Below are 13,058 nucleotides of genomic sequence, written 5' to 3'. Positions count from 1 at the left end.
TCTAAAGTTATGAACAGATTTTTGTGGACATTGCAAGGGCTTTACTTAGCGATATATTTCTGTAATGGTTAAGTGTCATGGTCTTTTATTCTAAATGGAAAATCAGATTGATACTTTTGTGAACCAGTATCACTCACCAGTTCTTAAATACTCCAACCAGGTCACTAAACAGAAAAAATATCTAGATACTCTTTTATTTATGTATATATATATATATATATATATATATATATATGAACTGTTTAATTTAATAAATGTATATGGCTCTGCAATAAGTAATAAAATCTTTTTTTTAATATGAACACAAACAAAAATGTAAAAGTTGTGAGTTAAGGGAGAGCCTGTGCTGTGAATATTTCTTGACAAACAACAGTTTATCCATCCATCCATCCAGTGCTTCTGTGCGGTGTCTCCGGCTGCGTCGCTGGTTACCAGATATGGCCAGTGAGCACAGGCTTTAGTATAAGTCTCTGTACAGGCAAGTTGGTACCAAACCTTCTAGTAACCCCCCCTAAAACCACAAATTGTCATTTGTATTTTGCTGTTTGTGTACAGATTAAACAAACAAGAGACAATGTGTTAATTAGAAGGCTTTAGAGGTGTTGATAGGCCTATTGTTGAACTTTGGAGAGAGCCAGGCAAGCTGTTCCCCCTGTTTCCAGTCTTTATTCTAAGCTAAGCTAATCACCTACCGGTATTGTGTTGAACTATTCATTTAAGAGTTAATGAGTCTCACTGGATTTTTTGTGTTTGGACTGCTCTCCTCAGGTCCGACCATCATCGTCAGGCCCTCAGTTTGCCACCACTGCCAATGGAACTCCTCCTCAGCAACCTTTGCAGCAGTCTCCAGCCGTTGCCATGGCATCAGGTTCCCCATTGCATAACTGTGTGGCTCGCTCGCCTCAGACCCCAACCCAGGCTCAGACACAAGCAGTCTCTAGGCCTGGGAATGGATACATGATGAACCCAGGCCCAGGGGTCAGTCAGGCGGGCACAGGACCCGGAGCAGCTGGGGTTGCCCCTGGAGGTCAGCCTGTAGGGCCAGTGACGCCTGAACTTTCTCCAGCAGAGCAGCTAAAAGCAATGGCTCAGCAACGTGCTAAACTGCTGCAGCAGAAGCAGCAGCAGCAGCAACAAGCAGCCAACTGGTCCCCTGCAGGCGCTCCAACCAGTCCCTATAACTCTGGTCCCTTTAACCAAGACAAACCCAACAGCCCCATGATGTACCCACCGCAAGCCTTTAATGCACCACAGGGCCCTCTAGTGGCTGGGATGGCCCCCAACAATGGGCCCAAAGCCCCCATGAATAACTACCTCCCTCACAACCACATGGGCATGATGGGCCAGCAACAGCCAAACAGCATCAACCAGAACACCCTGTCCAAACAACAGCAGCAACAGCAGCAGCAAACAGCAGCCATGTTGTCCTATAACAACACCAAACCGCTGAGCCACTTCAGCGGCAGCGGGGTTGATCACATAGGCCAGAGGATGACTCCACCCATGGGAGGGAACAATCAGGTCAAGAATCCCATGATGCCTCCCTACATGGGTGGTGGGGGAGGTGGTGGCCAGGGCGCGGGGCCAGGGCAGACCCAGGGGCCAATCCCGGGACAGACAGCCCACCTGAGTGAGGAGCAGAAGAGGATGTTGCTGATGAAGCAGAAAGTGTTGAACCAGAACATGCCCTACAGCGCCATGCAGCCTCATGGACAGGTAAGGGAACTGTTTGATGCTCTCCATTACCGTTTTTAATAAATGTTGCTTGGCAAAGTTGTTTGCATAGCAATGCTGCAGTTCAGGTGTAGTCAATACTGTGGATCCAGGAGGAAGATTTCCCTCAACTGAAGTTTGTCTATGGCTCTGATTCCAGAGTCATTCTTCAAATGAAAACAGAAAGCAGACTTTGGAGATGAGTGCCATGTTTTAGGGTCATGGTGTTTTAGGACACTCAAACCATGACCTTGGGAAGAAAACAAAACACCCTACAGTTTTTGCTTGTCAATCCTTGAGGAGCTAAATCAAACGTTTCTGTTCACTGGAGGTTTCCTATGAAATATACAGATAAGTTGGACTCCATTTTTACACATAGAATGCCCAATGGCAAGGATTCAGAAATAAAAAAAAAAGAGCTACGGTTATTAAACAGTTGACCGGGGCAGATTACAGAAAATGGATTGCTGTTTTATAAAACCTTCTGGAGGTGCAGTCAGGGAAGGTAAAATGGCGGTAGTTGCCCCAGCAACAAGCTAGGGCTGGGAATAGGCATAGGAAAATGGCCTGTCGAGAGTGTATTGATGCCTCTGCAACACTAGCGGCACTGATAGTCCCACTCCCCCCCACTCCTCCTTCCCCAGACACACAAGCGCATGCACTCACACACCACGCCAAACACCAAAGCTAAACAGCTCCTTAGCTCATATCCCCAATCTGTCACAGCTGACTGATGGCTGAGATTGGACCGCTAAACCAAGCTAGCTGCTGTCATTACAGAAAGCCCACCTCGGGCAGTTTGTTTCCCGAGCCCGGCAACCAGCACAGCCCACTCTGAACGCTCCAGTGGTTCAGCCAGGTGTTAGGTGTCCTTAACAATCCACCGGACGGAGGACGTTAAGGAAGTGTGGGTGGACTACACCTTAACAAATAAACACCTACACAAGTGAAACCTCACACTTGTATGGTTCTTCTCATGGTGTCGCTCTTTATCTCAGGGCCATTGTATTGTTGTATTGTAAGTGTGTGTGCTGGTGTGTGCATGCTTGTTGATGATGTTGTCCTTCTCCCTTTATCTCTCTGTCTCTCTCACTCTGCCTCCCTTGTGTTCATGATATGGCTACAGTCAGTCAGTCACCTCCTCCTCCTCCTCCCCTTTGGTGATCTCTGCGTCTTCTGTCCTGCTCCTCCTCTTTCCTCCCCCTCTCCTCCCTCTCTTTCTCCCTCTGCCAGAGACACTCAGCACCAATAAAGGAGCAGATTTATTAATATGGGGCCTTTGTGGCTGCTGCCTGGAGGGCTGTGTGTTTGTGTGCGTAAGTGAGTGAGTGCGAGTCAGTGCACATGCATGTTTGTGTGTGTTTCATAGATTTGGGGGTGGGTAGAAGGGGGTGGGGGTGGAGAGATTTATTTGAGTGAACAGAAGAGAATTGGAGACCGGGAAGAGAGAGGAGAGGGATGTGCAGAGAAGAAAAAGAACGACTTAAAGGAGAAAGGCAATGCAGAAAGAGAGAGATTTATTGTTGAGTGAGGATGTGGCATATTAAAAAGAAAGTCAAGGGCCTGGAAAGAGAGAAACAAGTGAGCAATGCAGAATGGGAATGCAGAGTCTGAAATATTTCTAATATTTTAGTGAATAGTCACACAGGTCTCAAATAACATTAGCAAGTCCACTATAAAACATATAACAGAAATTACAGTGCACGTTTTTTTAATCTTTTTTTTATTTTGTAATATTGATCATTTATTATTTATTGGGTGCCGATGAGCTTTACATCAACATTTACAGGATGTGGACAACTAGTGGCAACGCTCCACCCATTCTTCACATTCTACTACTATGAAAACAGTTTTTATATTGTCTTCTGTGGTTCTGGAAAGGCTTTGTCAAGTTGCGGGAAAAATAGGCAATTGACTCTTTTCACACTGGCAGTAGATGAGTTTACCTTTTCTGTTTTTTTTCTGATGTGTCAAAAAGTGTGTTGCCAGAAAACAGGATTAGTAAACAGTAGAAAGCAGCATGGAGGCTAGTGACAATGTTACGATGGTTGCTGTGTGTAGCCCATATAGACTGTATAAAAATAAGGTGTAGCTGCGGTGCTTCTGGTTAACAGCACTGTGCTGGGCAGTGACAGGTGTGTTTACGGCAGGCGTGGACTGGCCATCGGGAAGTTTGGGAATTTTCCCGGTGGGCCGGTCTTGAGGGCTGGTCTTTTTTTCCCAAATCCGGCATTATACTGTATAGCCTACTGTATATACAGATATTCAATAAGTCATCTTAGCTGCAGCGACGCGGCTGGTGCAGTCTGTAATAGCAGGTAGCAGTTGCCATCACAACTGAAACTAAAAGTGTCTAGCACTCGGACAGTTAGTATCTAGCATTCGTTAAATGTATGTAGCACTCGTTGCCAAAACGTGGGTGGAAAGAGAAAACCCGCAGCCAGGGGTGCAGAGAAGGTACGGCAAAAAAGAAAAAGGCTTTGCTGACTGACGCCGCAAAATAACGTTGTTGTTTTAGCGTTAAAGAGTCAAAAACCTCAAAGAGGAGCAAGCAGGGAGCAGGTGCTTTGTCATGCTTACATGCTATGTGCCATGAACTAGTTAAATGGTTTCACTAGTCAGACTCAGTGCATAACAGTTTATGCTAAATTTCTCTAAAGTGTTTTAAAAAATGGTCATCAACTTCGACTGTAAATGGGTATAATAAACATGTAAATTTGATCATGTTCTTCTAAACTACTCATCAATTCTTTTTCGCCGTATAGCCTATAAGGCATATAATATTTGATAGCCAGCACAGCAATAAAAATGATTTGTTAAATGCTTACTCTACAGGTGAACAAGGCTCTGAACAAGAAAGGGAAAGGATGGAGGAGGAGGGAGCAGGAACCAGCACAGATCCAATTAGAAGTGCACTATTGAATGTTATTGTGTGACTGTGAAGTAAATTAGAGCACAATACATCATTCATATGTTGGACTACTTCATTCAAGTAAATTTCTTGTTGCATTACAAGAAATAGAATGAATGGCAGGTGTGTTGCATAATACAGCACATATGTATCTGCCTATGTCAAGGTTGGACTGTGCTTCATCATGAATTTAATGAATACAACAATATTTGATGCTCATGTCAGACAGTCCAAATGATGTCTGTTTTATGCATTTTTAACAAACAGATGAACCTGAGTCAGACAGGGACAGTTTTGAGGAAGTCTTTACAGAGACCTCTATGGAGACGGGTATGTGTGACGACCAGCCAGTGCCACTAAACAATGGAGTTTAAAAGTATTTGAAGCATAGATATGTTTTGCGCTCTAATGTGGTCTTACTGATTGAATACAACTAAATTGCTGGTCATCTGGAAATTTCAAATGCGGAGTCAGACAACTTTGAAATTTTGCTTTCTGTACACACAAACATGGGGAGGGACAACCTTGAAAATTTGTTTCATTTTACATATTAGCTTAACACAAACAATAGAAACAAACAGATTGTGTTTATTTTTATTTTATTTTAAATGAATGATTTGTTCGACAAAGACGTTGGGACCGCTTTTTCTTGCCAGCCTGCCTCTGGTTTACTGTGTTGACTGTTGGCCTAGCATGCTAATACTACATAAACATCTACAATTGGAGCCAATAAATACCCGTGACATTTGACCCGGGAGTGACTGCTGATTGTACCCTTTCACTGAAGACCACTGTAAAAGGGGTATTATAGAGGTGGGTCGTATTATATTGAATGCAATTAGCAATATTTGTCAGCCTTAAAAGAGGTCTTGGCAATCAGCTGTTTCATATTAGAGTTTTCAAACCATCTGTGCCCAAATTATAGGCACATTGGACGAAAAGCTGCAAAACTCTTCAGTGTGTCAAGGTGAGAAATCCTGAAAAATAATGACAACATATGCCAAATGCAATAAACAAGGAGGTGCTACAGTTACAAGCTGAAATGAAGCAATAGGAAAATAGTAATGCTCCTTTTTCCCCTGCATTGGATCTTTAATTGCTTGGTCCAAATGAGGTATTAAACAGACATACCCTTCAAATAAAAGATAAATAGTAAGCAGTGTTTGTTATAATTATTGCTTTTAGATTACTCAACTGCGTTCCTGTTGCAAAGCTGGCATATTGCCTAAGTAACCAGTGGCAGTATTAGCAACACTTTCACCACTGCTTATTGTTCTTATGTGTTCTTTCAGCTAGTACATGGGCATCTCATGTTTCAATAACAATTCCTTTCTGCTTTAGCAAACCTGTTAGCCTGTTGGTTTCTTTGTGTCATTAGAGAACACCCTTTATCATTTCCCACTTTCTGTTCTGTAACAGTAATTGCGTCTATGTTGTTCAGTTCATAGGCAAAGCTTCGGTTGGACTATTCAGGTCAACCAATGTCTGCTAAAGCTGTTGATGACTGTCAAAGCTCACCTGGTTAACTAAAGGTGTATGTATGTATATTTCTTGTTGTGGAGTGTGCTGATATCTTGATATACTCTGAGACACCCTTGGTAATGGTGTTTGCGTTTGGGTGAAGTGATACTAGCTGTGTTTAGATTTGTTTTCTTTGTCTGCATTAGAGTATGTGTACATTAACCTTTGACTGTGTGTGTGTGTGTGTGTCGTCGTCTTAGAGGTGGTGCTTAAATATCACTGTCTCTCTGCTCCATCCTCTCTCCCTCGCTCTATTTTTGTGTGTTTGTGTGTGTGTGTGTGTGTGTGTGTAGGCTAATCCAGTTAGCAGCTGCTCGGGTAAACTTCAGCCTCGCTCCTCAAAAGCTCGTTAGTCAAGCTTTGATTGTTGCTCCCTCTCTTTGCATATCGCCATGACGCTAATTTATGCCCGTTGTCGCGGTTACCGTCGCCACAGTGGTGGATGTCTCAGTGGAAGCCGCAAGTGGGGGAGCAAAGGCGCGTGCACGAGCCTGTGGAAGATGTGTGATTGTCTGCGTGTGACGGATGATACGGTCGCTCACTGCGCGCGTGTGTGTGTGTGAGACAGAATGATTGTGAGACGGATGTGGCTTGTTGCACAAGTGTGCGTGCAGCTGTGTGAAGCTAGCAGCGCGGGGGCGGGTCTCTGGGGTTATCTGAGTGATGATTGGATGAGAATGGATTGACAGGTGTTGGGCTCAGAGGAGGACTTCTGGTGTCATCCGGATAAATTGGAGCGGAAGGTTTGACTGTGTGTATGTGTGAATGAGTACGTGCGTGTGCTTGTGCGTGTAGGAGATCACGGTGTCACACACCGATTGCAGTGCACGAAGGCGCCGACGCCATAGCTAATGACCCTGTGAGTCACGACACCAGCCCCCTCACGTGTACACACATGTACACATGTACACACACACACACTCAACAAATAAACAGGCTTTGAAAAACACCCACAGGCATGCTACTCTCTGACAAAGCCCTGTCCTGCTTTCTACCTTCTCCACCCCTCTCTTTCCAGAGGTAAAGCCTCTCTCATCATCCCCTCCATCCTCCTTTTCATCCCTTTCACCATCCTCTTCTACTGAGAACCCTGACCTCCACAAGGTCTCAGGGGTGGCAGACTTAACACACACATATATACACACACACAAACACACACAGAGCCAGTTTCCCATAGGGTGTCTCACGTGCACTGAACATACTTCATTTTTATTCGTTTATTTTAAGTTCAATATTTATCTGCAAATCAGCACAGCAACACAGCCTAAGCTGCCTTCTTTTTTGAGAATAGGCCTATATTATTTCACTGAAAAATGACGAGTTCATATATGTCGCATATTTTACAGTGGTATTTGTTTTGTTAGTTTATTGAAATTAATTCTTATAATAGATATCCATGGTGTTTTCCAGTATATCAGTAAATGAGCTAATTGTTTATCTCTTTGTCAACGCAAAATGTCAGAAACTAGCGAGTTGTGCTGAAGGGATAATCATGACACCAAACCAGCTGAGGACTATTGTGATACTATGTGAGGAAGCATTTTGGATTTGACACCAGAAACGGACAAATCTCGGATAAAGTCGCTTGCTGCCGTTTAAAAATGCACAGAACAACTTCAGTTCTACAGCGTAGTTTAGGATTAAGCTCCGTGGGTTGCATTCAAATAAATTCAAAAAATGTAGTTCTCATTAGTTCGTACTTTATATTTCGAAGAAGTGACGGTCCTACTACATGAAGGATAAATTAATAAAGATAAAGTAGTCATTGGTGACAGGTTATTTTAATTTTCATAATACAGGTTTGTCCGCACCACATACTACTTCAATTAAGGTTTATTATAGTTCTGTATTATAGTTCTGGCTTGTTTTCCAGTTTTATAGGCTGCATCTTATTTTTCTTATCAAAACTTTAATATATTTTTGTAGTATTTGTTGGATATAGTTGTTACTGATACTAATGTAATTTCCACTTAGGTTTACTGTCTAAAGTTTATTGTTATGTTTTTGACAAATGTATTTTTCATCTATGAAAAATTAATGTAAGCAAACTTAATGGACTTGGAAATTAAGGGATTTTATGTTATGTATTTACAAAAAAAAGAAGAAGAAGAACAATAGCTGATTATCAGATATGAGACTATATAAACTCCCAAATATCGATATCTGTATCTGCCTCAAAAATCCAATATCTGTTTGGCTCTATTACAAACCACATGGGGAGGAATGGAGGGAAGGATCCACAAGGGGAGTGAGAGAGAGAGAGCGAAGAACTGGGGACGGCACAGCCCCAGACCAAGTAATTTCTCTCTCTCTTTCCTCCATCTATCCCCATGAGCAGAAGATATTACCTTCCCGCCCTCCCTCCCTCACGTACACACATTTTATCTCCTGCTCACTCTGTCACCCCCCCCCCCCCACTCGCTCTCTCTGAGTCGCACGTACGCACACACACAAGTGAATACTGCTCACTCTCTCACTCTCCCATCTCTCTCACTCTCTCGCTCAGGCACACGTGTCAGGGCTTGAGCTGAGCTGCTCTCAGATCCTGTAGAGAGGCTCTGAAGATGGGGGGGGGGCAGGTTGTGAAGGGGTGTTCGGGTGGAGCAGGGAGGTGGAGGGGGCAGGGTGGAGACTGCTGTGTTCTGGTGTGTATTTGCTCTCTCTCTCTCTCTGTCCCTCCTGAGATGCTTCCTGTTAAGACAAACACAAGACAAACAGCTCTCTCTGTGCTCCTGCTGTCCATTTTTTCACATCTGTTCTCTTTGCTTCCTCTCCTCTTCTCTCCTCACATTTCCTTTCCTTTTATTTCCTTTTCCTCTCCTCTCATTTCCTTTACTTTCCTTTTATTTCCCTTTTCCTCTCCTCTCCTCTCTTCACATTTCCTTTCCCATACTTTCTCTTCATCCTCATCCTCCCTCCCTCTACAGCCTCCTTGCCTCCTTAACCACTCTGCCTCTCCTGTGCTTAGTGGGAGCTATTAGTGCTGAGCTCCACTTTACTACTCCCAATCAATATGTGTGTGTGTGTGTGTATCGTTGCTTGTGTATGTTCTTAATATATATAAATGTACGTGTGTGTGTATCTGGTTTAATGCTAGTCTGTGCATGTGTGTGTCTGATACAACAGTGTGTATATGGTTTTGATTTAAGACTGTGTGTAATGTAAGTGTGTGAATGTAAGTTATGTAAGATTGTATATATGTGTGTATAATACACAGTAAGCATGCATGATAGTGAGTGTGTTATGTAAATGTATTGAGAGATAAGAGTGGACACATAAGTGTGTGTGTGTGTGTGTGTTTATATAGCTGTATGTTTTGTGTGTGTGTGTGTGTGTGTGTGTGTGTGAGGTATCGGCAGCAGCGGGAGGGAAAACAATTCCCAGGGTCCCCAGACTCCCCACCACAACACAACACACACACACACCCCAACAAAGCTGTTTGGTTCGCTCTGACAGCACCAGAGAAAACACACTGAGACAGACCATCTCCACCCATTCGACACGCCCTGGGGGTGTGAATACAGGGTTGGAGAGGAAATATCAATACTCACCTTCACCAACAGGCTGCTTTTTCAGAAGAATGTCACTATATGGTGGAGTGTTTATTTTCAGTGTGTGTGTGTGTGTGTGTGTGTGTGTGTGCCTGTAATCAAGCCCTCTCTAATATTAATCTCATCTGCAGTATTGACCTGCAGGCCTCACTGTGTTGGAAACCAGTCATGACACAATGTGTCTGCAGGCACATGGCGTCTGAGTATATGTGTGTGTGACTTTAAGTATGTGCATATGTAGAAGAGCAGCCATAGCCAAGTGTGTGTGTGTTTGTGTGTGTGTGTGTGTGTGTGTGTGTGTGTGTGTGTTTGGGGGTAGATCATTCTTATGCTGTGTCTGTGGGCCAAAGGGAGGGAGGAAGGAGATGCAGTCAGAAGGCTGCATACTAAACAGACTGCTGTCACCCCGCCAGCACCTCACACACACACACACACACACACACACACACACACACACACACACAGAAACATAAATGCATGCTTGGTTGCTCTACCTCTTATATACACACTCACAAACAGTCCACACATGCAGACATGCGCGCACACACACACACACACTCTCTCCTCATGCCAGCTCAAACTTTGGCTGCCTTGCTCGGCTGCCGGTTGCCATGGTAACCATTGCCCACAGCACCTTGCAGCCCAAATCAATGGCAGCTCCAAGACGAGGGTAGGCAGCGGTAGCTTGTGTGTGTCTGTGTGTATGTGTGTGTATACGCGACAGCCTGTCTCCGTCCAAATGTTCCAGGCTATAAGCAGGTTGCACTTGTGTATAGTTTAGTGATAAATATGGCATAAGGCTCAGCTGCAGATTGCATTAACAGCACACTATCAATGTTGTACAAATTGGATATAAGCCTAGAATAAACAGAATACAGTTTTTTGGACATGTTAAGTGAGATGGGAGGGTAAAGCGTTGGCTATTAGAAAGATTATGAAGTCAGTCCATTCATTTCAAGTAATAATGTGTTTGTTCCAACTTGCTAATCACCTTGTTTGTGTTGATGGCTCTAAATGTGGCCACCATGCCAAGTGACACACAAAGACAAACGCGAGGGACGACACAGATGTGACCCCGCCCTTGTCCCCAAAATGCACCCCATCCTCCCCATCTGCTCAGTCATATGCGAACACACACACACACACGTACACGTTGCCACTTACCATTAACACCACTCACTACTGTTTAGTAACATGCTGCAGCAGGTATACACACACACACACACACACACACACACACACACACACACACACATGCGCACACACAACAAAAGCAGCCAGTCTTGTAAAGGCATACGGTTCACCTACGTGTGTCTGTCGGGAGTCTCTGCATTCACATGCCAGCCCTTCCTCTCAACCCCCACCCCACCTTACCCGTCCCACACGTCTATCACTCCTCCACTCCTCCACTCCTCATCACTCCTCTGTGTGGGCTGAAAGAAGGAGGGAGAGAATGGAGGAGGAAAAACCGAAACAGAGAAGGCAGACAGAGGGTGCAGGACAGAGGGAGGTGCAGTAAGGCTCTTTGAGGATTAGGTTGAGAATTTTGACTCTGTCTTACAGAGGAGAAAGGATGTGGTGGTGGTGGTGGTGGTGGAGGGGATAGATTGACTCCTTGGAGCAATTTACCTCAAACGGCTCCGACACAGCTAATCCGCTCTTAAAGGAGCCTAATCCAACAGTCTTGTACCTGATACTGAGAAAAGAGAGAAAGGAGAGCGGCAGAAGGAAGACAAGAAAACTGAGAGAAAACCAAGGGAGGGTGTGGGAGAGAGTTGTGTCTGTGTGTGTGTGTGTGTGTGTGTGTGTTAAACTGTGCCTATACGCCAAACAAAATCAAGTTTGCCGTGTTCAGAAAGGCAAAATGGTAAATTTGCAATATCAAAAAGCATTGCCAGATTATATGTTGATTTCCAACACTGCACAAGCTGGACAGCTGAACTTGTTAAAGTGTCTGCTGTACTTTTTGAGAAGCTCGCAAGTCATATTTGCTACCTAACATGATTCGTAAGATCTTCTGTTTGGCGTTAACATCTTAACAACTTAAGGTTGCAGTGAGCATACTGGCATATTCTCGCAGCACTGCCAGCAAAAATAGTTTGTCAGCCTTTAAGAACTCGTCCAATTTCCTGGTGTACTGTCTATGCTGGGACAGAAAATTACACAAGTGTTTTACCTTTTTCTTGGAGGTCTCTCAAATAAGATGACTGAGTTATGGGTGGTTTTGTTACAAAATGAAGTAATACCAGGGCAGGTGACAATGATACTATTACTTTTCATTGATAACATCTTTCCCATAACTGTTTTTTTTTAAAAAAAAGAACAAACACAAGAAAGCCATAAGAAAACGCTGTACACAGACTTTATTTGTAAAGGCGTCAGTATGCGTAGTGCCTGTCCGATAGTTTTTCCACTCTTCACACAACTATTTGTGTCACTTTTTGTATGTTAAAGCAAATGCAACTCTATGAATGCCTTCCATGAGGAGCTGTCTGAAAGTGTGCGCCGTTATTTCCATGTGAACAATTCATTCTGCCTCACCTCTCGCTATAAAGGCACCTGTTCTTTGAGTGTGGACGTTCAGAATAGCTATAAACTTTTGCTTTCAATCGTGGTTGGACAACACATCATACAAACTAGTTTATGTCGAGTATACCCCCACATAGGGCCATAAATAGTAGTTGCTGGTGGCTTTACACCTAGACTGCCAAATGATGATAGATGGCAGAACACCATGACACTGCCATGTACTGGATACTGCCATCTAACATAACACAACATTTCTGTCCCATCCAATGGAACCAAGCCCAATGGCTAACATGCTCCTCCTAGAAGTCAAAGTTGATATTGTTTGTCTTATGCTGTATAAAGTGCCAAAGTTAATAGTAATCCATATAGGAATTGACAGACAGACTCCAATAAGCAGATCATTCAAAGCCATGTCAGTCTGTACTTTGTATCTGCGTTCAAATCAGGGTCTCATTGACTGATAAATCGTATCATCCATGTTTAGGGGACAGGCCTGGTATAGATGCTTTTCCACTGTTCCACTGCTCTGTACAGCAGCTAAAACCAGCAGTTAATACAATGCTAAAAAATTATACAATATAACATCATGATACTGATACCGCACAGTGACCGCAATAAAAAGTTAAATTTGATTTGAAAACTTTAACAGGCCGAGATGAAGAGATAGTGGCAGGGAAAGAGAGAAAAGCAGAGAGAGGTGGATGATTAAATGGTAAAACAGAAGGAATGAATGAGCAGAATGGTAAGAAGGAACTGTGAGTCATATGTTAGTAGGGCAATATGGCATGGAGAAGTGGGCTGCACTGGAAAAAGAACTGTATGAGAACATGGGG

The 13,058-nt window shown here is 43.6% G+C and overlaps 1 protein-coding gene across 1 annotated transcript in view; it reads left to right on the top strand.

The window, feature by feature from the left end:
- maml3 (mastermind-like transcriptional coactivator 3) overlaps positions 1–13,058 on the top strand; it is a 108,042-nt gene that overhangs the window by 53,939 nt on the left and 41,045 nt on the right. The window contains exon 3 of the mRNA XM_044189097.1: positions 769–1,716. Within this exon, the coding sequence (XP_044045032.1) occupies positions 769–1,716 (948 nt within the window). The remainder of the gene's footprint in view (positions 1–768; positions 1,717–13,058) is intronic.

Source organism: Siniperca chuatsi, linkage group LG3, assembly GCF_020085105.1.
Source record: "Siniperca chuatsi isolate FFG_IHB_CAS linkage group LG3, ASM2008510v1, whole genome shotgun sequence".
NCBI lineage: Eukaryota > Metazoa > Chordata > Actinopteri > Centrarchiformes > Sinipercidae > Siniperca > Siniperca chuatsi.
Note: the sequence above shows the minus strand (reverse complement) of the source record. Positions and strands in the feature narration are given on the sequence as shown.